The sequence below is a fragment of the Podarcis gaigeae genome (assembly GCF_964106915.1).
Source record: "Podarcis gaigeae genome assembly, chromosome: 8".
NCBI classification, from domain to species: Eukaryota; Metazoa; Chordata; class Lepidosauria; order Squamata; family Lacertidae; genus Podarcis; species Podarcis gaigeae.
The window spans coordinates 85,009,881-85,033,422 of NC_139684.1; the positions used below are offsets into that span (position 1 = coordinate 85,009,881).

The 23,542-nt window shown below is 46.3% G+C and overlaps 1 protein-coding gene and 1 long non-coding RNA gene across 5 annotated transcripts in view; one reads left to right on the top strand and one right to left on the bottom strand.

Annotated features, from left to right (window-relative positions):
• The window catches only part of LOC310851820, a 626,966-nt gene that overhangs the window by 189,890 nt on the left and 413,534 nt on the right, over positions 1-23,542 (top strand). The gene's annotated exons all lie outside the window — the stretch shown is intronic.
• Positions 1-23,542, bottom strand: part of SPRED3 (sprouty related EVH1 domain containing 3) — a 37,324-nt gene that overhangs the window by 1,863 nt on the left and 11,919 nt on the right. For all 4 annotated transcript variants that reach the window (XM_083754076.1, XM_083754077.1, XM_083754079.1 and 1 more), the window contains exons 2-5: positions 12,364-12,535; positions 9,851-10,019; positions 7,205-7,272; positions 2,315-2,461 (exon numbers count right to left, since the gene is read on the bottom strand). In XM_083754076.1, coding sequence (XP_083610202.1) covers positions 2,315-2,461; positions 7,205-7,272; positions 9,851-10,019; positions 12,364-12,531 — 552 coding nt within the window. In that variant the 5' untranslated portion in view covers positions 12,532-12,535. The remainder of the gene's footprint in view (positions 1-2,314; positions 2,462-7,204; positions 7,273-9,850; positions 10,020-12,363; positions 12,536-23,542) is intronic.

Here is a 23,542-nt window from a genome sequence, read left to right on the forward strand (position 1 = left end):
TGAGTTTTGTAACATAAGGTATTATCGGAGGAAACTAGAATCAAAACGGAGAAAAATATTTTCAGGAAACTAAAAAAACTAATCTCAAAATAATACAACGGGTATCGTTGGAAGGTTCTTTTTTAATTGTAAATAAAACCATCTTCTATTTCTTTTTCTATTTCTTTTCTCTTTTTTCTTTTTCTTCTATATTCTTTTGTATATTGTCTGAAATGCAATGTTTTATATTTTATGTATTTTAATATTTCTGTATAATAAAGTTTGATTTAAAAAAAAATTAAAAAAGAAAGCCACTCCTAGCAGTGCTTGATTTGTAACAGAGAACACAAATGCTTTATAATATGGTCACAAGACATACAGAAAGTATAAAACAGTGCAGGCACCTAAGAACAGGAATCATACCCAAACATAATTATAAACAAGCCTCTTGCATACGTACCTTAGTTATGTATACAACTCAATGAGAAGTGCGAGCTTGCTTGCAATCTCATTTATTTTAGTTCTAACGAGGCAAACAGACTCATCTCCTCATCAGCACAGAGAAGCCTTTCTCTTCTCTGATCTTTCATATCTGTCAGTTGAAAAGCTCTGCTCACGACAATATGCCGTGCAGAACTGTGGAATGCTCTGGGAATATCTAAGCGTATTCTGCAATTTAAAAAATCGTTTTGATTCTATTCTACAGTGGTACCTTGGGTAAAGTATTTAATTCGTTCCAGAGGTCCGTTCTTAACCTGAAACTGTTCTTAACCTGAGGTACCACTTTAGCTAATGGGGCCTCCTGCTGCTGCTGCACCACCGGAGCATGATTTCTGTTCTCATGCTGAAGCAAAGTTCTTAACCTGAGGTACTATTTCTGGGTTAGCGGAGTCTGTAACTGTTAAGTTGTGGGTGAACATATCAGACGACACAGCGATTCTTCAAACAGCTCTTCTTTATTCAGAGGCCAGAACAGAACTGAACTGAAGGGCTCAGTCAGCCTGGACGCAGGTGGCGCTGTGGGTTAAAGCCTCAGCGCCTAGGACTTGCCGATCGAAAGGTCGGCGGTTCGAATCCCTGCGGCGGGGTGCGCTCCCGCTGCTCGGTCCCAGCGCCTGCCAACCTAGCAGTTCGAAAGCACCTCCGGGTGCAAGTAGATAAATAGGGACCGCTTACCAGCGGGAAGGTAAACGGCGTTTCCGTGTGTGGCTCTGGCTCTGGCCAGAGCAGCGATGTCACGCTGGCCACGTGACCCGGAAGTGTCTCCGGACAGCGCTGGCCCCTGGCCTCTTGAGTGAGATGGGCGCACAACCCCAGAGTCTGTCAAGACTGGCCCGTACGGGCAGGGGTACCTTTACCTTTACCTTACCACGTTACTGTATCAACTTTCTAAAACTATCTAATCACTGAATGTCACTTTCGATCCTTCATTTGCATAACTATCTACAGTATCCCCCTGCTGGCCCAGGGTGAGAACTTCAGTACATAACAGTAACCTGAAGCCTATGTAACCTGAAGCGTATGTAACCTGAAGCATCTGTAACCCAAGGTACCACTGTATACTGCACTGCACTTGAATCAGAAAGGTTTTAATGGTGGTGGTGGTTGTTTTCCCTGTAATTTTATTGGAAGACGCCAGCCCAGTTAGATGGGCAGGGTATAAGAATGAATGAATACAGGGGTACCTCGGGTTAACAGACACTTCAGGTTACATACGCTTCAGGTTACAGACTCCGCTAACCCAGAAATAGTACTTCGGGTTAAGAACTTTGCTTCAGGATGAGGGCAGAAATCGTGCAGTGGCAGTGGGAGGCCCCATTAGTTAAAGTGGTACTTCAGGTTAAGAACAGACCTCCAGAGCGAATTAAGTTCTTAACCCGAGGTACCACTGTACAGTGGTACCTCGCAAGACGAAATTAATCCGTTCCGTGAGGCTCTTCGTATAGCGGTCTTTTCGTCTTGCGAAGCAAGCCCATTGACAGCTTAGCGGATTAGCGCTATTAGCGGCTTAGCGGCTTTTAGCGGATCAGCTGATAAGCGGCTTAGGGCTTAGGAAAAGGGGGGGAAGGGAAAAACCCCCGCAGGAACTCGCAAGACATTTTCGTCTTGCGAAGCAAGCCCATAGGGAAATTCGTCTTGCGAAGCGCCTCCAAAACGGAAAACCCTTTCGTCTAGCGGGTTTTCCGTCTTGCAAGGCGTTCGTCTTGCGGGGCACCACTGTAATTACATAAATAAATAGTTTGAAGAGTACTCCCCACAGCAGCAAGGGCTTCTCAAAATAACCACATCTGATAACCAAGAAGCCCCAGAGATAACCCCAGCCCCAGACACATACCGGCCCGCTCGACGTTGCTCCCTGCGCCTCTTCGGAGACCGGGGACCGCAAGTAGCAGCTGGAGGAGGACTCACTGGTGACGATGGTGATGGGTTTGGGCAGCATTTCCTTGTGGCTGTTCGACGAGGACTCGCTGTCCGTGTGGACCTAGAAAGAGACAAAGAGAGTTAGCGGAGTCCCACACTACTCCTTGGTCCAGGCCATGGATAGGCAAACTAAGGCCCGGGGACTGGATCCGGCCCAATCACCTTCTCAATCCGGCCAGTGAACGGTCTGGGAATCAGCATGTTTTTACATGAGTAGAATGTATTACCCCTTCATGGGTCACTGCCTTGCCATGGTGAAGGGGCTTGAATAACTCAGAGAAACTATGAACTATGCCAAGCAGGGCACCCAAGATGAACAGATCATAGTGGAGAGTTGCTGATTGCCGAAGAATGGATGCTTTTGAATTCTGGTGCTGGAGGAGACTCTTGAGAGTCCCATGGACTGCAAGAAGATCAAACCTCTCCATTCTGAAGGAAATCAGCCCTGAGTGCTCACTGGAAGGACAGATCGTGAAGCTGAGGCTCCAATACTTTGGCCACCTCATGAGAAGAGAAGGCTCCCTAGAAAAGACCCTGATGTTGGGAAAGATGGAGGGCACAAGGAGAAGGGGACAAGAGAGGACGAGATGGTTGGACAGTGTTCTTGAAGCTACCAGCATGAGTTTGACCAAATTACGGGAGGCAGTGGAAGACAGAAGTGCCTGCCGTGCTCTGGTCCATGGGGTCACGAAAAGTCAGACACAACTAAACGACTAAACAACAACAAGAAGAAGATGTGTTAAGATATTCCGTTCCACCTTAAGAGGAACAGGCTGTTGTGTGTCATGTGTCTGTTTACATTCCGGCACAGCTTGCTGGGAACTTCCATTTGTGTATAGCTTTTGCTTATGCTTTTTGCTTGGACACGAGGGGGAGAAGACATGTTTTGCCCTTTGTCCTGATGCTGAATAAAATGCCTGTAAATACGCTTTACACAGCCTCTATCTGCCCTTCTGTTGCGAAGAGTTTGATTCTCTGTTGGCTTGCATGCTCAGCTTCTGAAGGTTTCTGAAGCTCGAGTCGCAGTTACATGCTGAACCAAGGACCGGAGATCGCCCGGCTGCCGGCCGGTGGGCTGGAGCCAGCTGGGGGCCTGCCAATTGCCCCCATATTCTTGGACGCATCTCAACAGAATGTGCCCTTTTATTTAAAATGCATCTCTGGGTTATTTGTGGGGCAACCCCTTAAGGGTTTTCAATGCAAAACCCGTTTCCCAACTCCTGTATGCTGCAAATGTCTGGCATAATGGGGACCTGCCAAAGCTAGATGGCTTTCAGGCAAAATTTCTACGATCTCTGCTGCAGGTACCCAACTGTGTCCCCAACTCCATACTTCTGTTTGAAGCTGGTGAATGCCCAATTTCAACTAAAGTGTGGTGGGCTGCCCTAAAACATTGGCTCAGGATTTCAGTGTTTGATCAAGGGAAGGGATTGTACCAACACCTGACCAATGAGGAATTTGTCAGCAAATGGCGAAAACCATGGCTAAAAAACCCCACCTCTATTGGTCTCTCACCCCCCCCAACTGTATTACCTGGGTTATGAAGGCGCCCAAAAGATGTTAAAGCAAAGATTATGGGATAATGCACACAGTGACTTGCGATCTCGATCACACGCAGTCTGTAGTCCGCTGGCAGTAGGAGTACAATATGGGCATGTTTTTAAGTTAACATCTTACATTAAAAACCTGACAGTACCAAACTATCGAAGGCTTTTCACCAAAGCCAGACTAAACGTCTTTTCTTCTGCAGTGTTGGATGGCAGGTTGAGAGGAATTCCCTACCAGGACAGACTTTACTCGTGTACTCAAGACAAAATATGAGCAAGCCAGAGCTGAACTGATATTACCCTTGCTGGTACCTTTCCCGGGAAAATCAGAGGCTCACTATGTCAGGTTCCTATTGGAAGACCAGACAAACGCTAGAACATTAGCAGTGGCAAAGTTTTTATCGGTGGTTGCAAGAACCAATGATCCCTATATTCTGAACAAAATGCTTGTTTAACCTGGAGGTAGGCTGTATGAATTGTGTATTGCTTTGTAACGATTTGCTGGGTCTCTGGACTGTAATAAAGATTGATTGATTGATTGATTGATTGATTGTGGGGCATAGGAATTCGTTTTTTTCTTTTATTTCAAAATATAGTCTTGGCCCCCCACAAGGTCTGAGGGACAGTGGACCGGCCCCCTGCTGAAAAAGTTTGCTGACCCCTGGTCCAGACATTGGCTTCTCCTCCCAGCTGCCTGGCCCACAGTGCCCCTACTGGCATGGAGGTGCCTTGCAGCCAAACTGCGGCTCAGGTTAGACGCCCGTTTCTGAAGCCCAAAAGCTCAGTCCCCGTCGAGAGGCACGCAGGATGTGCAAAACTTCAGTTATTTATTTTAATCTGTTGCATTACACTGTGTGATGGCCTGGGATTTGGACTCGGAGGCTGAACCTGAGGGATCCCAGCCTGCACAGGATTCCCCACCTCCAGAACCAGCTGAGCCGGGGCTGGGGCTTGAGCCTGAAGGGTCCTCACCTGTGCTGGATCCTCAGGTGCAGGCGTCAGCTGAGTCTGCTCTGGCTCCTGAGGCGATGGAGGACCCATTGCCTGCAGGTGCTCCACTCTCAGCCCGTCAGAGGAAGCTGAGGTTGCCTCTGGGTTCAGTAACCCTGCAGCCTCTCCTGAGCTGCAGAGGCTCAGGGCAGAGAGGCGGAGGGAACTAAGTTCCCCCAGGAGGAGTGCTCGCCTCCAGGCCAGGAGAGGTGAGTCACCTGTGGATTGGGGCCGCCCTATGCCTCGGGGCAGATAAAAGCCAGCCAGCCCCAGTCCCAGGTTGTGGGAGCAACATTGTTGGTTGCTAGTTCTTGTCTGAACCCTGTCCTGCTCTTCTGTCAGAATTCCTGACCTCACCCGACTCCCTGCCTTGGACCCTGCTTCAGCTTTGACGGACTGCCTCCATACTGCACCCTCGACCTCAGACTGGACTCAGAACTCGCCCCATGGTTAACCCTTGGGACCAGCACACACTGCAACTTTGGGACACTCAAGGTAGGGGTATGTCGGTTCTTTTCCTTCCCATTTTATCGTCTTGACAACCCTGTGAGGTAAGGCTGGGCTGAGAGAGAGTGAGTGAGCGGTCCAAGAGTACCCAATGTGTTTCATGGCTTTCTGTCCATCTGGCCTAGCGGGCATTAGTCAGCCCCCTTCCCCACCCCCCCAAAAAAAACGGCTTTCCAAATTTTCAGCAGGCAATGGACATGCCCTGCAAACCCTTTGTTGGTAATCATGAGGGAAAGAATCTTGATTCAGTTTGATTCCCTCCACCTCTTTTTTCCTTTCTCCTTCTGTGATGGAACACCTATTTGGGGACTTCCCTGGCTTTTTTCTGGCCTGTGTAGGACCAGTCTGGATAGTTAGCCAGACGTTTTTATCCCCCAAAAAGTTTTTGATTGAGTTTCCACTGAAATGAGGCTGCATTTTAATGTTTTAATGTTGTATTTTAATCTTGTTTTTTAAGCTCTATTTCAGTCAATTGCTTTTATATTTGGTGTTAGCCGCCCTGAGCCCGGTCTTGGCTGGGGAGGGCGGGGTATAAATAAATTATTATTATTATTATTATTATTATTATTATTATTATTATTATTATTTTGGAAAGCCAAACCAAAACATGAACTCTGGGATTTCCTGGGATGTTCATGAGATCATAAGAAGAGCTGTGCAGGATCAGGTCCATTTTGTGCAGCAAGCACTCCCTTGTGCAGATTTTGGGTTTCACCCAACTAAATTAGATACAGAGCAGACCCAGTGAAACTAATGGAGCTAAGCTATTCCTGCCCATTAATTCAAAAGGGCCTGACGAACGTTGGGACGCAACCCTTTGGTGTTTTTGGTGGAAGAGCTGCTGGGATAAGTTCGGTTGGTAGAACACGAGGCTCTTAATCTCAGGATTGTGGGTTTGAGCCCCACATTGGACGAAAGATCCCTGCATTGCCCGGGGTTGGGCTAGATGACCCTCAGGGTCCCTTCCAACTCTACAATTCTGTGGTTGTATTGAAGGAATGGTTTTCCCAAATCTAAAAACCTGACTGTACAGTCAGTCTGAAACGAGACCCAAAATCCGCATTTTTTCCCTTGCTGCAAGGGAGCATTTCTAAAATGCATTAACTTGAGCTCATGAGTCAATGTATAAACAGAAAGCCAGCTGTATAAACAAGTGCTCAAAGCGCTCTCCTTTATCAGTCCGTGACGGCAATGGATGGCCTTGGCTGTTCCAGTGGAGCAGGGATGGCACTCTGTCTATCTTATCTTACATTAAGACCACACTCTGACGCATAGACTTAGTCCAGGAATGGCGCCAGGAGTTGGTGACCTCTTGCTCCAAGATAAGAGTATAGGAACAGGAATAGGAACACCCTTTTATGGTCAAACATACAGGAAGAGGAAAACCCTTTTATGGTTAAGAGTAAGGAGTAGGAACATCTGTGATGTCAACTTGCGTGTATAAGCTGACGTGGTTGGATTCCTGGGGAAGGGGGGAGAGGGTGCCTGGAGGATATATATATAGTGCATGAAATTTCTCATTTCTTTGGACTTGCTGTGGACTGACCACGCAAGTGGCTTCTGCTATCCGGAGAGCAAAATAAACTTTTTCTCTGAATCAACCTCGGTGTCATTTGACTTCCTTCCTCCGTCCCGGGAGCAACGCAGACCCCACCAGTCGGTAGAGTCTAATAAGGCTACATTATGATTCCTGCCACGGGAGTAAGGCGCTCTGCACACACTCAGAAGCGCCGCGCGTTAAATGTCAGGAAACTGCTTACGGCAAGAGCTTCGTCTGCCCCGTCAGCATCGTTCTGAGAGGAGGAGGTAGAGGAAGGCGATAGGGAACCTGAGAGAATGAAAACAGAGGGGTAAAAGTTACGCCACCAAAAAAACACACACACCCCCATTATAAACAGAAAAGCTTCAGCTAGGCTGGAATTATTACCATGCACTCTTGAGCAGGGTGGATAAAAATCAATGATTTTTTAAAAATAATCAAAAAAATGAAAATAAAAATTATTTAAATTGGATTTTTAAAATAAAATGCTTTTTTGGGGAAAAAAATCTTTCTAAAGATGGTTTTCTATTTAAGTTACATTATAGTCCAAAGGCTATTCGTCAGGAAATGATCATTTGTTTTAAGTTTTTCATGCGTGCTTAAGTTTGTTGTTTTTTTTTAAATTGTTTAACCACATCAGTTAACAAACATGGACACATATGCTATAATGTTATTGTTTTAGTTAAATAAATTGTTATTAAGGAAATGATTATTTTTTTCCTTCCAATAAAGTACAGCAGAAAAGTTTTTCCAAATGTAAACAGTTAACTTATTAAACCTCACCATAATTTCATAATTATCTATGTATTTCTAATTGTGTAGTCAAATCAGTAATGTTTGATATAACCATAAAAACTACTCTGAAAATTTGATATTTTAAAAATGAAACCTTCATCTGGTTGTAAATATTAAGATTATACCAGCAAGAATAAGTCTTTCTATAAAAAAGAGAGATTTAAATCATGTCTTACTGACTAGTGATTTAAATCATGATTAAAAATTGATTTGGACCTCAGTGTCCAGGCTGAATGATGGGGGTGGAGACGCTCCTTCAGGTATACCTTTGAGGCCATTTAGGGCTTTAAAGGTCAGCACCAACACTTTGAATTGTGCTCGGAAACGTACTGGGAGCCAATGTAGATCTTTCAAGACCGGTGTTATGTGATCTCAGTGGCTGCTCCCAGTCACCAGTCTAGCTGCCGCATTCTGGATTACTTGTAGTTTCCGGGTCACCTTCAAAGGTAGCCCCACATAGAGCGCATTGCAGTTGTCCAAGCGGGAGATAACCAAAGCATGCACCACTCTGGCCAGACAGTCCGCGGGCAGGGAGGGTCTCATCCTGCGTACCAGATGAAGCTGGTAGACAGCTGCCCTGGACACACAATTGACCTGCGCCTCCATGGACAGCTGTCAGTCCAGAAGTGGTTCTTCAGGGGCACAGTTACCCCATTCAAGACCAGGGAGTCCTCCACACCTGCCCGCCTCCTGCCCCCCCAAAACAGTACTTCTGTCGTCAGGATTCAACCTCAATCCATTAGATGCCATCCATCCTCCAACCGCCTCCAGACACTCACACAGGACCTTCACCACCTTCACTGGTTCTGATTTGAAAGAGAGGTAGAGCTTGGCTCAAATTTGTGTTGGAAATATAAAGGAAAAAGAAGGGACTTTTTATCATATGTGGTGGGACTGTAGCAAAATTAAAATGTTTTGGGAATGATATATAACGAGTATATAACGAAAATGTTTCATTTAACATTTGTGAAAAAGCCCGAAGCTTTCTTATTAGGGATTGTGGGGAAAGACCTGCCAAACAAATTTTAAAATATTTTCATGTATGCGACAACGGTGGCAAGAGTTTTAATAGCACAAGGATGGAAGAATGAGGAAATCCCGACGAAAGAACTGTGGCAAGAAAAACTGATGGATTATGCGGAATTGGCAAAACTGACACACAAACTACGTGACAAGGATAACTGTGATTTTAAAGATGAATGGGAACCTTTTACGAAATATTTGCAGAAGCAACAAAATGAACTGGACTCTTTGGCCGGTTTTGAATAAACATTCACAAACTCTTTATTGTACTATATAGATAGATAATTTGAGGATCTTTACAATTTTACAACATGCAGACAGAAAGATGTGTTGAGAAACTAGAGAAAGGAGCTGAGAGAAGTCCAGGGGGGGGGGAGGCTGGGTTTTTTGTTTAGGGGGGAGGGGGAAAATGGACGGGGGAATAATGTGGATGATGCATTTTTGTTAAAATTATTGTGTTGAAATTTTTTAATTTTTTTTTTAAAGAAATACAGTGGTGCCTCGCAAGACGAAAAGAATCAGTTCCGCGAGTCTCTTCGTCTTGCGGTTTTTTCGTCTTGCGAAGCAAGCCCATTAGTGGCTTAGCGGATTAGCGCTATAAGTGGCTTAGCGGATCAGCTGATAAGCGGCTTAGCGAATCAGCTGTTAAGCGACTTAGCGGATCAGCTGTTAAGCGGCTTAGCAGCTTGGGAAAAAGGGGGGGAAAGGGGAAAAAACCCCGCAGGAACTCGCAAGACATTTTTGTCTTGCGAAGCAAGCCCATAGGAAATTCGTTTTGCGAAGCACCTCCAAAACAGAAAACCCTTTCGTCTAGCGGGTTTTCTGTCTTGCGAGGCATTCGTCTTGCGGGGCACCACTGTAGGTAGAGCTGGGTATCATCCACATATTGATGAACACCCAGCCCAAACCCCCTGATGATCTCTCCCAGCGGCTGCACGTAGATGTTGAAAAGCACGGGGTGAGTGCATAGTGTGAGAAACCTGGCAAGCAGCACTGATGCCCCTGACTCTGCAAGGCACCTTGCTTGCCCACCTTGCTGCCCCCTCACCTTCAGCAATCTCCTCCAGGGCAGCTTGCACCCCCCTCTCGAAGGCCACGGCGTCGGCAGGGCTCTGGAAAGTGAGGCCAAACTTGTTGTCTCCGACTTTCCAGTGGTGGAAAATGGGGTTCACCTTGTTGTAGACGAGGTCCCTCTTCAGAGCACACTCCAAGATGGTCTGCCGTAGGGAAAGAAGGAGGTTAAGGGGAAACAGCCGCCACCCGAGGTCAAAGGCTGGGAGAGAGGGGAGAAAGGGCTGGATTCACCCCAAATCTGCATCTGCCCTGTCCCTTGAAGTGGGAGGCTGTGACTTGACATGAGCCAACAGTGTGATGCGGCAGCTAAAAAAGCCAATGCAATTCTGGGCTGCATCAATAGGAGTATAGCATTTAGATCAAGGGAAGTAATAGTGCCACTGTATTCTGCTCTGGTCAGACCTCACCTGGAGTACTGTGTCCAGTTCTGGGCACCACAGTTCAAGAAGGACGCTGACAAACTGGAACATGTCCAGAGGAGGGCAACCAAAATGGTCAAAGGCCTGGAAACGATGCCTTATGAGGAACGGCTAAGGGAGCTGGGCATGTTTAGCCTGGAGAAGAGGAGGTTAAGGGGTGATATGATAGCCATGTTCAAATATATAAAAGGATGTCACATAGAGGAGGGAGAAAGGTTGTTTTCTGCTGCTCCAGAGAAGCGGACACGGAGCAATGGATCCAAACTACAAGAAAGAAGATTCCACCTAAACATTAGGAAGAACTTCCTGACAGTAAGAGCTGTTTGACAGTGGAATTTGCTGCCCAGGAGTGTGGTGGAGTCTCCTTCTTTGGAGGTCTTTAAGCAGAGGCTTGACAACCATATGTCAGGAGTGCTCTGAGGGTGTTTCCTGCTTGGCAGGGGGTTGGACTCAATGGCCCTTGTGGTCTCTTCCAACTCTATGATTCTATGACCCTGTAAGCATAGCAGGACCTCGCAACCCGCAATTGCCACCGAAGGCCCTATTCTCTGTGCCACTTCCGCTGGAGCTTCTGAGGACACGGCAGCAGGCCTTTTCAGTGGTGGCACCTCGCTTGTGGAATGCTCTCCCTGGGAAGGCGCACCTGGTGCCAGATCTTGAGGGGACAAAAAAGCGTTTAGTTTTTCCCAGGCCTTTGGCTTTGTGCAGCCTCTTCCAGCGGGTGAGATGGTTTCACAGAGCTACTATTGCCAGAGGGGTGTAGGGGGTGTTAAGAAGAAGAGTAGTACCTCTGAGGGGGGGACACGCCGTGCTCCTTCTGGGGTACTTTGGTCACCACCCTGCACTCAACTCTCACCTGTGGCTCCTAGAAGCTGTCAACCTGTGACAGCGGTCACACCCTGGGAACATCTTCAACAGGGAGGCTAAACCAGGTGGGGGTAGCCAATGAGTCTCAAACCCTCAGTGAGTTAGGGAAATCCCTGCATGCGAAGACAGACTCTGGCAGATAATAATAATAATAATAATAATAATAATAATAATAATAATTTATACCCCGTCCATCTGGCTGGGTTTCCCCAGCCACTCTGGGCGACTCCCAACAGAATATTAAAAACACGACAAAACATCAAACATTAAAAACTTCCCTAAACTGGGCTGCCTTCAGATGTCTTCTAAAAGTCCAATAGTTGTTTATTTCCTTGACATCTGATGGGAGGGCGATCCAAAGGTAGACGAGATCAACAGTGGGCTCAACAGTCAAAAAGGAGGTTTCTGTATATGCTGTAGAGCAGGGGTCAGCAACCTGAGGTCCATGGGCTACATTCTGCACCCGCTGGAGTTTCTGGGTCAGCTTCAAGGGCAGACCCGCATAGAGCGAGTTACAATAATCAAGCTTGGAGGTGACTGTTGCATGGATCACTGTGGCCGGATCAGGGCGAGAAAGGTAAGGAACCAACTGCTTAATACAGCGGAGGTGGAAAAATGCCACCTTTGCTGTGTGAAATATACTCTGAGTCGAGAGTGGATTTCATGCTCTTTATTCAACCATAGTGGTGAGGAGGAATGGAAGCTCCCCCAAAATATCTGCTTTATATACATTATTTACACAATGGGCTGCACGTGATTGGCTAATTCCGGGATTCTCCTGTAGGCCAATCAGGTTGCGGATTCACTTCCACCTGGAGCTGGATTGGGTGGCTCCTGCGGACCAATCAGACTGCTGCATTGTTCTAGGACCAATCAGACTGCTGCATTCTGGATCCTATTGTTCTAGGACCAATCAGACTGCTGCATTTTGGATCCTATTGTTCTAGGACCAATCAGACTGCTGCATTTTGGATCCTATTGTTCTAGGACTAATCAGACTGTTGCATTTTGGATCCTATTGAACTCAGTACATAACACTGTGTCTGCAACCTACGCCTCCATGGAAAGGGAGGCATCAAGCCCTTTTGCTGAATTTATTTCAATGGTGGGCTCTTCTGTTTGCAACCTCCTCTTTCCCTTCCCGCCAGCTGCACGTCGCAAACCCCCTCTTCTCCCCGAATAAAACCCCTGTCGATCTCACCGTTTGGTCCCGCAGGCGCTCCCCGCTGATCAGGTACTGGCGACGCCGCCCTTCCTCCGGGCGCCGGACTTTGCAGATGGTGACGTGGCTCAGGCCGCCGCCGCCCATGGGCACCCAACCCCCGCTTGAGTCGTCTCGGGTCATCACCACAGCCCGCACCCGAACCATGTAACTGGGGAACGAAGGAGGGCAAAGAGATAGAAGAATTCAGAAGGAACCACTCTGGAGACGAGGTTAAAGAAGAACGGGGCCGTTTTGAAAACTACCATATTTTTCACTCTATAAGACGCACTTCCCTCCTCCTAAAAATTAACGGGCAGTGGCGTAGCGTGGGTTGTCAGCACCTGGGGCAAGGCAAGTAATTTGCGCCCCCTAACCCGTGGATTTGCGCCCCCTAACCCTAACCTCCAGATGTTGTGCCCGGTGCGGCCGGGCCCCCCTGCACCCCCCACGCTATGCCACTGTTAAGGGGAAATGTGTGTGCGTCTTATGGAGCGAATGCAGGCGGGAGGCTCTGCTCAGCGCTCCCTTTAAAGAGCCACGTGGAGCATGTGTGCGGCTCTTGGGGGCTTTTCCCTCAGGAGGGAGAAGGGCTACCCTTCTCCCTCCTCGGGAAAAGCCCCCAAGAACCGCACACACACACCATGCGCTCTTTAAAGGGAGCGCGGCTCTTGGGGGAGCCTTAGACGTGCGCAGTCTCTCCCAGGCAGGGGATGAAGGCTCCCCTTGCCTGGGAGAGGCTGTGTGCGGCTAAAGAAGCCAGGACAGTGATCAGGATCCCACTGGCTGTTCTAGCTTCTGGTTTAGCCACGGGATGAAGTCTCTGCAGAGGAGTGGGGAGCCTTCATCCCACTGCCCTGCGGCGGCTTCGCGCAGCTATCCCTGGCTTTTGTGGGAGGTGGCGGAAGGGACAGAGCGTGTGGCTCTGTCCCTTCCCCCACCTCCCAGAAAAGCCCCCAAGAGCCGCGCTCTTGCAGGAGGAAAGCCAGTAGGCTCACTTTCGCTGAAGCCAGGAGGGCAAGAGGGATCAGTGCGCACCAATCGTGCTTACTCTCCTGCCTTCAAGGGCAGCCCTGCAAAGCCTCCTGTGTGAAGAGGGAGGAGCGCTCCCTCTTCGTTCAGGAGGCTTCTTATTTCTTGTTTTCCTCCCCTAAAAACTAGGTGCATCCAATCTTCTGGTGAGTCTAATAGAGCGAAAAATACAGTATCTGACAAAACATGGTTCCCTCCTGTGGGGGTGGAAATAGGAAACCTCTATTTTCATAAATTCTCTGTGTTTTTATTTTTAATCTTTTTTTTTCCTTTGGTCCCTGCGGTTTGTAAATACGTGAGTGTCATTTTGGACAGCATCTTTCCAAAGTTCTTACTTCGTCAAATTGTTAAGTAAAACTTTTTATTTAAAATCCAAATGTAGGAGTCGACAAGGCCAGCAACATACTGTTAACACTATCCCATGAACAGGACTGCCTTATCCTTTACTTCCAAATGAACATCATTTTGTTAATTTGTTTATTCATGGGCTATTCTGGATACAGTGGTACCTTGGGTTAAGTACTTAATTCCTTCCGGAGGTCCGTTCTTAACCTGAAACTGTTCTTAACCTGAAGCACCACTTTAGCTAATGGGGCCTCCTGCTGCTGCCGCGCCACCAGAGCACGATTTCTGTTCTCATCCTGAAGCAAAGTTCTTAACCCAAGGTACTATTTCTGGGTTAGTGGAGTCTGTAACCTGAAGCGTATGTAACCTGAAGCGTATGTAACCCAAGGTACCACTGTACTTGGGAGGGAAATAAATTACAATTTTACATAAACAACAAAAACAAAACATGGTTCCAGCAACAACACCCTTGGCTGCTCCTTGATTAAATTCACAGATATAAGGGAAAGCTCGTTCAGTTCAATAATTCAATACAGATTACGTAATAGTAAGAGAAGCAGAGGAACTGCGAAAAGAGGTAGAGGGAAGTCAAAAGAATACAAATAAGGGATTCAAACCGATATAGAGGAACAGAAAGAATGCAAAAAGTAGAAAAGTATAAATACGAAGGTAAATTCTTCCCAGGAATCTTATGTACAGATTCTTTAAAATACGGTTTGTAGTCTTGAAATGAGTTTGTATGTCGGAAAAATATTTGGTTTTTGTGCTTTTTCATCTTTTTTGCTGTGTTTTTCTTTTTCTCCCCACACAGAAGAAAACACATTACAACACTAAAGGAAAAAAAGAGGGGGGGGATTAAAAACACTTATTACTTCTAAGACCTAGTTTAACTTTCATCGTTAGTTGACTTCCTCAAATCCCCCCTGAATTTCATTGAATCACCTTGTAATACTTTTCCAAAATCATATTTCCAATAAAATTAACTCCTTCAATTTACTATCCTCTTCTCTTTTATTAGTATTCTAATCCTTAATGCTTTGCAATTCATTCTTATTCTAATCTTAAGCCTATTTGATACTTCCAAGTAACTTCTAATTATCTAAAGCATTTTTAAAAGAAAAACAAGGGGGGAGGGGGAGAGGAAGAGGGCAAAGAGGAGGAGCAATCAGGGAGGAGCTGCCTTGACCCCCCCCCCCCCGAGTGGCCCCAGAAGCATCGCGTGCCATGGGAGAAAACAGTCCTCCGCTCTTTCTCTCACACACAAACCAATTTATCACTATTTGTTGTTGTTGTTTAAGGACTCCTAGGCATAGCTGTCAACTTACAGATTTGAAAATAAGGGATCATCAGCCAAAATAAGGGATTTTCCCAGCACAGGTATGATCGACTTCTGAGCCCCTCCAAGCCAAAGGCAGAAAGCCCAGCCAGCAGCCAAACGAAGCCTCAAGCGGTGGTTCCCACAGCGCAGCAACTCGGCAAAGGGGATGCAGCAAGGGAAACCACCGTCCCCTCTCCGCTGGGAAGCGCTGAGCAAAGGCAAGTCCCCAGGCAACGCGGCCGATTTGATTGGCACAAGGCATGCAAGCTCCACCCCCCAGTCGTTCTGAGACTCCTTATTGGGTGAGCAACGCAGCCAAGCAACACAGCTGGAGCCTCCCTCCTCCCTGGCTGGCAGGGAGGGAGGGAGAGGAGCTGCTTCCTTTGAAACCTGGGAAATTTAAGGGGCATCATCAATAAGGGACAGCAGGGGGACACGGCACTGGGATAAGGGACTTTCCCGCCAAATAAGGGACAGTTGACAGCTATGCTCCTAGGAGGAGGGCAGAGAGAAGGAACACCCAGGTGCATCTGCAGCAGCACAACCGGACGCCTTCCTCTGCCCCAGCTGACACAAAACATGTCTCTCCTGTATCGGTCTCTACAGCCACAGCAGGTGCTGTAACTCTCCAACAGTTTGACTTCACCCCCAAATGTGCACACTTCCACTGTCTCCTGAGAAAGATGGATGTCATCGATTACCTGCCCTTCATCCTAAGGTCGCAGGGTATGTGGCAACATTGCAAGACAACATTGCATGCAAAACAACATTGAAATGCAATATTTAAAAATGTGCAATTACAGAAAAAATGCAGCGTGGATAAAAATAAATGTATTTTTTAAAAAATAAATAAATAGGATTTTTAAAAATTTAAATTGGATTTTTAAAATACGTAAAATGCTTTTGGAGGAAAAAAATCTTTCTAAATATAGTTTTCTATTTAAGTTACATTATAGTCCAAAAGCTATTCATCAGGAAATAAGGATTTGTTTTCAGTTTTTCATGTGTGCTAAAACTCAGTCCAAGTTTTTTCAAAATAAAAATTGTTTAACCACCTCAGTTAACAAACATGGATACATATGCTATAATGTTACTGTTTTAGTTAAATAAACTGTTTAAATTGTTCCAGTTACAGATAGGTAGCCGTGTTGGTCTGCCATAGTCAAAACAAAAAAAATTCCTTCCAGTAGCACCTTAAAGACCAACTAAGTTAGTTCTTGGTATGAGCTTTCGTGTGCATGCACACTTCTTCAGAAAGCTCATACCAAGAACTAACTTAGTTGGTCTTTAAGGTGCTACTGGAAGGAATTTTTTTTGTTTTGTTTAAATTGTTATTAAGGGAATGATTACTTTTCTCCTTCCAATAAAGTACAGCAGAAAAGTTGTCCAAATATAAACAGTTAACTTATAATTAACCTCACCATAATTTCATAATTATCCGTCTATGTATTTCTAATCGTATAGCCAAATCAGTCATTTTTGAGATAACTGTAAAAACTACTCTGAAAATTTGTTATTCTAAAAATGAAACCTTCATCTGGTTGTAAATATTAAGATTATACCAGCAAAAATGTGTCTTTCTGTAAAAAAAAAGGAAAAAGATTTAAATACAGTCTTACCAACTAGTGATTTAAATTGTGAATTAAATCGATTTGATTTAAATCAAATCCGCCCTGTAAGGATAGTTGGTTGGCATCCATCTGTCTCGGGAAGAGGCCCCTTTGGGAGGTGAAGTCAAAATGTTGGAAAGGTTTCAGCACCTGAGTCTGAAAAATAAACCCTTCCAAGTGCCAAAAGCCAGGGCAAAGAGGTGTGATGATGCTGATGATTTCATAAGATTGCATTAAAGCTTTTTCATAATGCAATGCAATAAGCATAATGAAAGAAACTAATCTAAATACAAACAGAAACAGCAAAAGAAAGGGGAACGCAGAGTCCGCTTTAAATGTATAGCTTTTCCCACACGGAAACAGGTGGATCCTCTCTGCTCTCCCTAGTGAGATAAACCTTTCTTCTTCCAGTCTCTCACCCTGAATTATCTTCCCTTCAACAAATGAAACTGATTTGTAAAAATGTTACATGGGGAAAAAAATACGAGAGACATTGCACACACTTTTGTAAATCAATAAAATCTTTAATAATAATAAAAAGACAGAGTCGTGTTTTTAGATCAGGGGTAGGCAACCTAGGACCCGGGGGCTGGATCCGGCCCAATCTCCTTCTCAATCCGGCCTGCGGACAGTCCGAGAATCAGCATGTGGGTTATTTGTGGGGTGTTTTTACATGAGCAGAATGTGTGCTTTTATTTAAAATGCATCTCTGGGTTATTTGTGGGGCATAGGAATTCGTTCATCCTCCCCCCCACCCAAAAAAAATATAGTCCGGCCCCCCGCAAAGTCTGAGGGACACTGGACCGGCCCCCTGCTGAAAAAGTTGCCTGACCCCTGTTTTAGATGATTCAAAATGCCTGAAGTAAATGGTTGCAACCGTGAGAACGGGCCTGTAATGTAGGTCAGAATCATTCCCCTCCAAGCTGCATGTCGTGAGGAGGAACCCTGAGGATTAGAGTTTGGCCCGCATTGATGCACAGAATCAGGCCACGAAGTGTGCTGAAGGCAAAGGCAGAATTTGCATTAGGCACTTCGTAGCTCAACTTCTGAGAAAAGCAATGACAAACCTAGACAGCATCTTAAAAAGCAGAGACATCACCTTGCCAACAAAGGTCCGTATAGTTAAAGCTATGGTTTTCCCAGTAGTGATGTATGGAAGTGAGAGCTGGACCATAAAGAAGGCTGATCGCCGAAGAATGGATGCTTTTGAATTCTGGTGCTGGAGGAGACTCTTGAGAGTCCCATGGACTGCAAGAAGATCAAACCTCTCCATTCTGAAGGAAATCAGCCCTGCTCACTGGAAAGACAGATCCTGAAGCCGAGGCTCCAAGACTTTGGCCACCTCATGAGAAGAGAAGGCTTCCTGGAGAAGACCCTGATGTTGGGAAAGATGGAGGGCACAAGGAGAAGGGGACGACAGAGGACAAGATGGTGGGACAGTGTCATAGAAGCTACCAGCATGAGTTTGACCAAACTGCGGAAGACAGTGGAAGACAGGAGTGCCTGGCGTGCTCCGGTCCAGGGGGTCACAAAAAGTCGGACACGACTAAACGGCTAAACAACAACAAGAAGAAGACAATGTGTGCTTTTATTTAAAATGCATCTCTGGGTTATTTGTGGGGCATAGGAATTCATTCACCCCCCCCAAAAAAATACAGTTCGGCCCACCCCATGTTTTGAGGGACGGTGGACTGGCCCACGGCTGAAAAAGGTTGCTGACCCCTGGTCTAACCCATCTTTTATGAACTCTTTTTTTTTTAACGTATCTGGAGAAGGCAGGGCTTGAACCTGGGACGTTCTACATGCCAAGCAGGTGTTGTGCTTGTGTCTTGGCCGAATGTTAGCAGAAGGCAGCTGGCTTTAGATGTGCGCCCATCACAGTCACTGGAAGAGCAGCCTCAGCTGCCGAGCGTTATGCAAACTCTGATCTAATCTGATTCTTATAGCAAGCAAATGTTTTTTCAGTACCTTGTTCGCAAAGTTAATCATTAAATTGCTTGGGGGTGGGGCAGGTTGGGGGTGGGGTGGGGAGATGTCGCCTTGACTGGGAGCAAAAGGAGGCGGAGGACGCTGATTTCGATCTTGTGCAAGGAGGCCTCTGGGTGCTGTCGCTGCGCAGCACATGCAGAGACGTCCTTCATAAGAGAGTGTAAGCACAATAAATAAAAAAGGGAGAGATACGAGGGTGGGAAACCAGTAGAAAATGTGCCATAGCATAAATAAAGGAGGCAGGCAGATGTAGAGCACTGACAGTTCCTGTAGGCAGGCAAACCGTCAGACGACTGTTTATTCAGCGTTCGTCCTCATCTACTTGCACAAGGCTTGCACAGTGGTTGAAATGTACACCTGTTTATGCCCAGAAGATGTTGCATTCAACACTTTGAACGCAGGTGCGTGCGGGGTTTTTGCAAGGGTCTTTAAAAATGTGGCATCATTATGATTTATGCAATTTAATTGTCACATTTTTTTTTGCCATGGCAACTCAAAGCGACTTACAATATTTTAAACGAACACCAACATACGTTAAACCCAGCATTTTTTAAAAAAAACCTAATCTAAAAGAGAATTCTGTTTATTAAAAAGTAGACTGAAACACCCCACTTCCAGCATAAGGCCACAGATAATTAAAAGCAAAAGTCCTGATGGGAAAAAAGAAAAAGCTTTTTCCCGGCACCTAAAGATACGTAATTATTATTTTTAACACTGACTTATTGATCGCTTTCTGAACCACCGTCTCACGGCAAAATAATTAAAAACAGTTCGAAACACAGAAACAAACAAAGAACATTGACGGTGGGACTGAAGCCCTTAGAAACGGTCAAGAACTGTTTATCCAGCTGTGGGGAAGCAAACGTCTTTGCCTGCTTCCAGGAAGAGCAGGCAACGGACGCCTGCCGTTTCTCCTCAACAGGGATGGTATTCCACAGGGCAGGGGCTGCCACACTAAAAGCCCTACTCCGAGTTACTGAGTTCTTTGGGACTTGCCGCAAAGTCTGTGCTGCAGACAGCAGATATCTGCTGGTTGATACAGGATACCATATTTTTTGCTCTATAAGACTCACTTTTTCCCTCCTAAAAAGTAAGGGAAAATGTGTGTGCGCCTTATGGAGCGAATGCAGGCTGCGCAGCTATCCCAGAAGCCAGAACAGCAAGAGGGATTGCTGCTTTCGCTGCGCAGCGATCCCTCTTGCTGTACAGGCTTCTGAGATTCAGAATATATTTTTTTTCTTGTTTTCCTCCTCTTGTGGTCTGGTGCGTCTTATAGAGCGAAAAATACGGTGATTTGGTTCCAAATTGCACAGGGACTCACATGTTAGTAACAATATGTGCAGGATGTTCTATGCCGGAGGCAGTTTGCCCCCCCCCCCAAGCAACCTAAACACTGTGTTCTGCACCAGCTAAAGCCTCCGGACAGACCCCAAGGGCAGCCCCACAGAGAGCGCATTGCAGTAATCCAACCATGAGTGCCGTTCATCTCTTGTTTGCCTTTCCCCACCTTATGTGGAGAACAGCACAGAGTTTTGCAAAAGCATATAATAATAATAATAATAATAATAATACAGTGGTACCTCAGGTTACATACCCTTCAGGTTACATACGCTTCAGGTTACAGACTCCGCTAACCCAGAAATAGCGCTTCAGGTTAAGAACTTTGCTTCAAGATAAGAACAGAACTCGTGCTTCGGTAGCGCAGAGGCAGCAGTAGTCCCCATTAGATAAAGTGGTGCTTCAGGTTAAGAACAGTTTCAGGTTAAGAACGGACCTCCGGAACAAATTAAGTACTTAAACCAAGGTACCACTGTAATAATAATAATGATGATGATAATAAATAAATAAATAAACCAATTTTTAGTACCCCGCCCTCCCCAGCCAGCGCCAGGCTCAGGGCAGCTAACCCCAGTAAAATCACAGTAAAAACATAATAGGGGGGGGGGGGAACCAATTTAAAATACAGTGGTACCTCTGGATGCGAACGGGATCCATTCCGGAGCCCCGTTCGCATCATGAGCAGAATGCAACCCGTGCCTGCGCGTGCGCGGGTCACAATTCGCTGCTACTGCGCATGATGTCATTTTGAGCGTCTGTGCATGCGCGAGCGGCAAAACCCGGAAGTAATCTAGTCAGTGTTGAGGTATTGGCCTTCCTACCGTAGGGTATGTCCTTTCGGGGGGGGGGGTCTTAAATTTTTAAAGGGTCTTAAAAATATGCTTTGGGGTGTGAGGAATTCAAATCCCCCTTCTATTTTGTGACTGGACAACATTTTGCTTGGAAAATCCGCGTCTGGCGAAGAAGCATATAAGGTGCTTACGGAAAAGCAAAGCGTTTAAATTTTACCTTCTGCAAAATGCCAGCTAATACTAAATAACGACAAGATATAAGAGAATTGCAAGCACTTGGCAATCGCGTCTTAACGATCTCTGTGCAACTTTGCGCACATTTTTGACTTGCCAGGCAAAAGCAAATCGTATTCATTTCACCAAACGATCTTTTGAATTCCCAAGTCACGTTGCAACTTTTCAGCATGCCCCCCCCCACTTTGAGAATTTGAAAGCTGAAAAATTCAACGTGCACTGCTCCCTACAGTCACACTACCCAAAAAAAGCTGCCCCCCCCCCGCAAAAAATTGTGACTTTATTTTGCAAATCCAGAAAAGGAGATATATGGCCACCCCAGATCTTGATGGAATCCCAACTCCCAGGCAGCCCCAGGCAGCAGAACTGAAGGCCAGGGATGATGACTATATGCATGATGAACATCAACATAAATACAAGATGGGTGACACCTGGCTTGAGAGCAGTACATGTGAAAAGGATCTAGGAGACTTGGTTGACCACAAACTTGACATGAGCCAACAGTGTGACGCGGCAGCTAAAAAAGCCAATGCAATTCTGGGCTGCATCAATAGGAGTATAGCATCTAGATCAAGGGAAGTAATAGTGCCACTGTATTCTGCTCTGGTCAGACATCACCTGGAGTACTGTGTCCAGTTCTGGGCACCACAGTTCAAGAAGGACACTGACAAACTGGAATGTGTCCAGAGGAGGGCAACCAAAATGGTCAAAGGCCTGGAAACGATGCCTTATGAGGAACGGCTAAGGGAGCTGGGCATGTTGAGCCTGGAGAAGAGGAGGTTAAGGGGTGATATGATAGCCATGTTCAAATATATAAAAGGATGTCACATAGAGGAGGGAGAAAGGTTGTTTTCTGCTGCTCCAGAGAAGCGGACACGGAGCAATGGATCCAAACTACAAGAAAGAAGATTCCACCTAAACATTAGGAAGAACTTCCTGACAGTAAGAGCTGTTTGACAGTGGAATTTGCTGCCCAGGAGTGTGGCGGAGTCTCCTCCTTTGGAGGTCTTTAAGCAGAGGCTTGACAACCATATGTCAGGAGTGCTCTGATGGTGTTTCCTGCTTGGCAGGGGGTTGGACTCGATGGCCCTTGTGGTCTCTTCCAACTCTATGATTCTATGAGTCTATGATTCTATGAACATTATTCATTGAAACAGTTAAAACATTCTATTTAAAACATCCCAGAAAAGAATTAAATTCAGCAGTGAGTTAAAGACCAGGTGAAAAGACCTACACGACTGGGTATAGGTAATGGGACCCCTGACCATTAGGTTCAGTCGTGGCCGACTCTGGGGTTGCGGCGCTCATCTCGCTTTATTGGCCGAGGGAGCCGGCGTACAGCTTCCGGGTCATGTGGCCAGCATGACTAAGCCGCTTCTGGCGAACCAGAGCAGCGCACGGAAACGCCGTTTACCTTCCCGCCAGAGCGGTATCTATTTATCTACTTGCACTTTGACGTGCTTTCGAACTGCTAGGTTGGCAGGAGCAGGGACTGAGCAATGGGAGCTCACCCTGTTGCGGGGATTTGAACCGCCGACCTTCTAATAGGCAAGCCCTAGGCTCTGTGGTTTAACCCACAGCGCCACCCGCGTCTGCGTAAACAGAAATGTTTTTAGCAGGCAGGAAGAAAGGCTGCAGTGAAGAAGCGTGCCAGGTGTCCATCGGCAGGGAGTTCCAAAGCGTGTGCACTAAAAATAGATACACAAACATGCACACATGCCAAGGCCCGTCCAGCCCAGCCGGAGCATAGGTTGCCAACTTATGGTGTGGCGGTGCTCTTGTGCAGCTCCCACTCATCTCAAAGGATCCTGCTTGGAATGGCTACCTGGTGGTGGATCAGGTCCTTGATTAGGATGCCGCTCGGTTTGTATCTAGGGCGAAGCGGGCGTCGTTTTGCAAAGCATCTACCTGCCAGCAACGCGATGGCACAGCGCCCAAGGACTCTGGTACAGTGGTACCTCTGGTTACGTACTTAATTCGTTCCAGAGGTCCATTCTTAACCTGAAACTGTTCTTAACCTGAAGCACCACTTTAGCTAATGGGGCCTCCCACTGCCACCACGCGATTTCTGCTCTCATCCTGAAGCAAAGTTCTTAACCCGAGGTACTATTTCTGGGTTAGCGGAGTCTGTAACCTGAAGCGTCTGTAACCTGAAGCGTTTGTAACCCGAGGTACCACTGTACTTGATTTCTCTGCGGCTTTACCTCGGCTGCTCTGCAGCGCCACCCCTGCAGGTGGCCGAACAGGGTCACTGCAGCTTCCAGGCCTGCAGTGAACAGGTAACACAAGGAGCCACCAGTGTAATAATAATAATAATAATAAGAATAAGAATAAGAATAATTTATTTATACCCCGCCCATCCGGCTGGGCTTCCCCAGCCACTCTGGGCGGCTTCCAAGAATATATTAAAATACTGTAATACATAATAATAATAATTTATTATTGTACCCTTTAGTTTACCCTTTTATTAGTGTACCCTTTAAAAAGCTGCTGCCTCTGGCCTGGTCCCTTAGCAAGAGGAT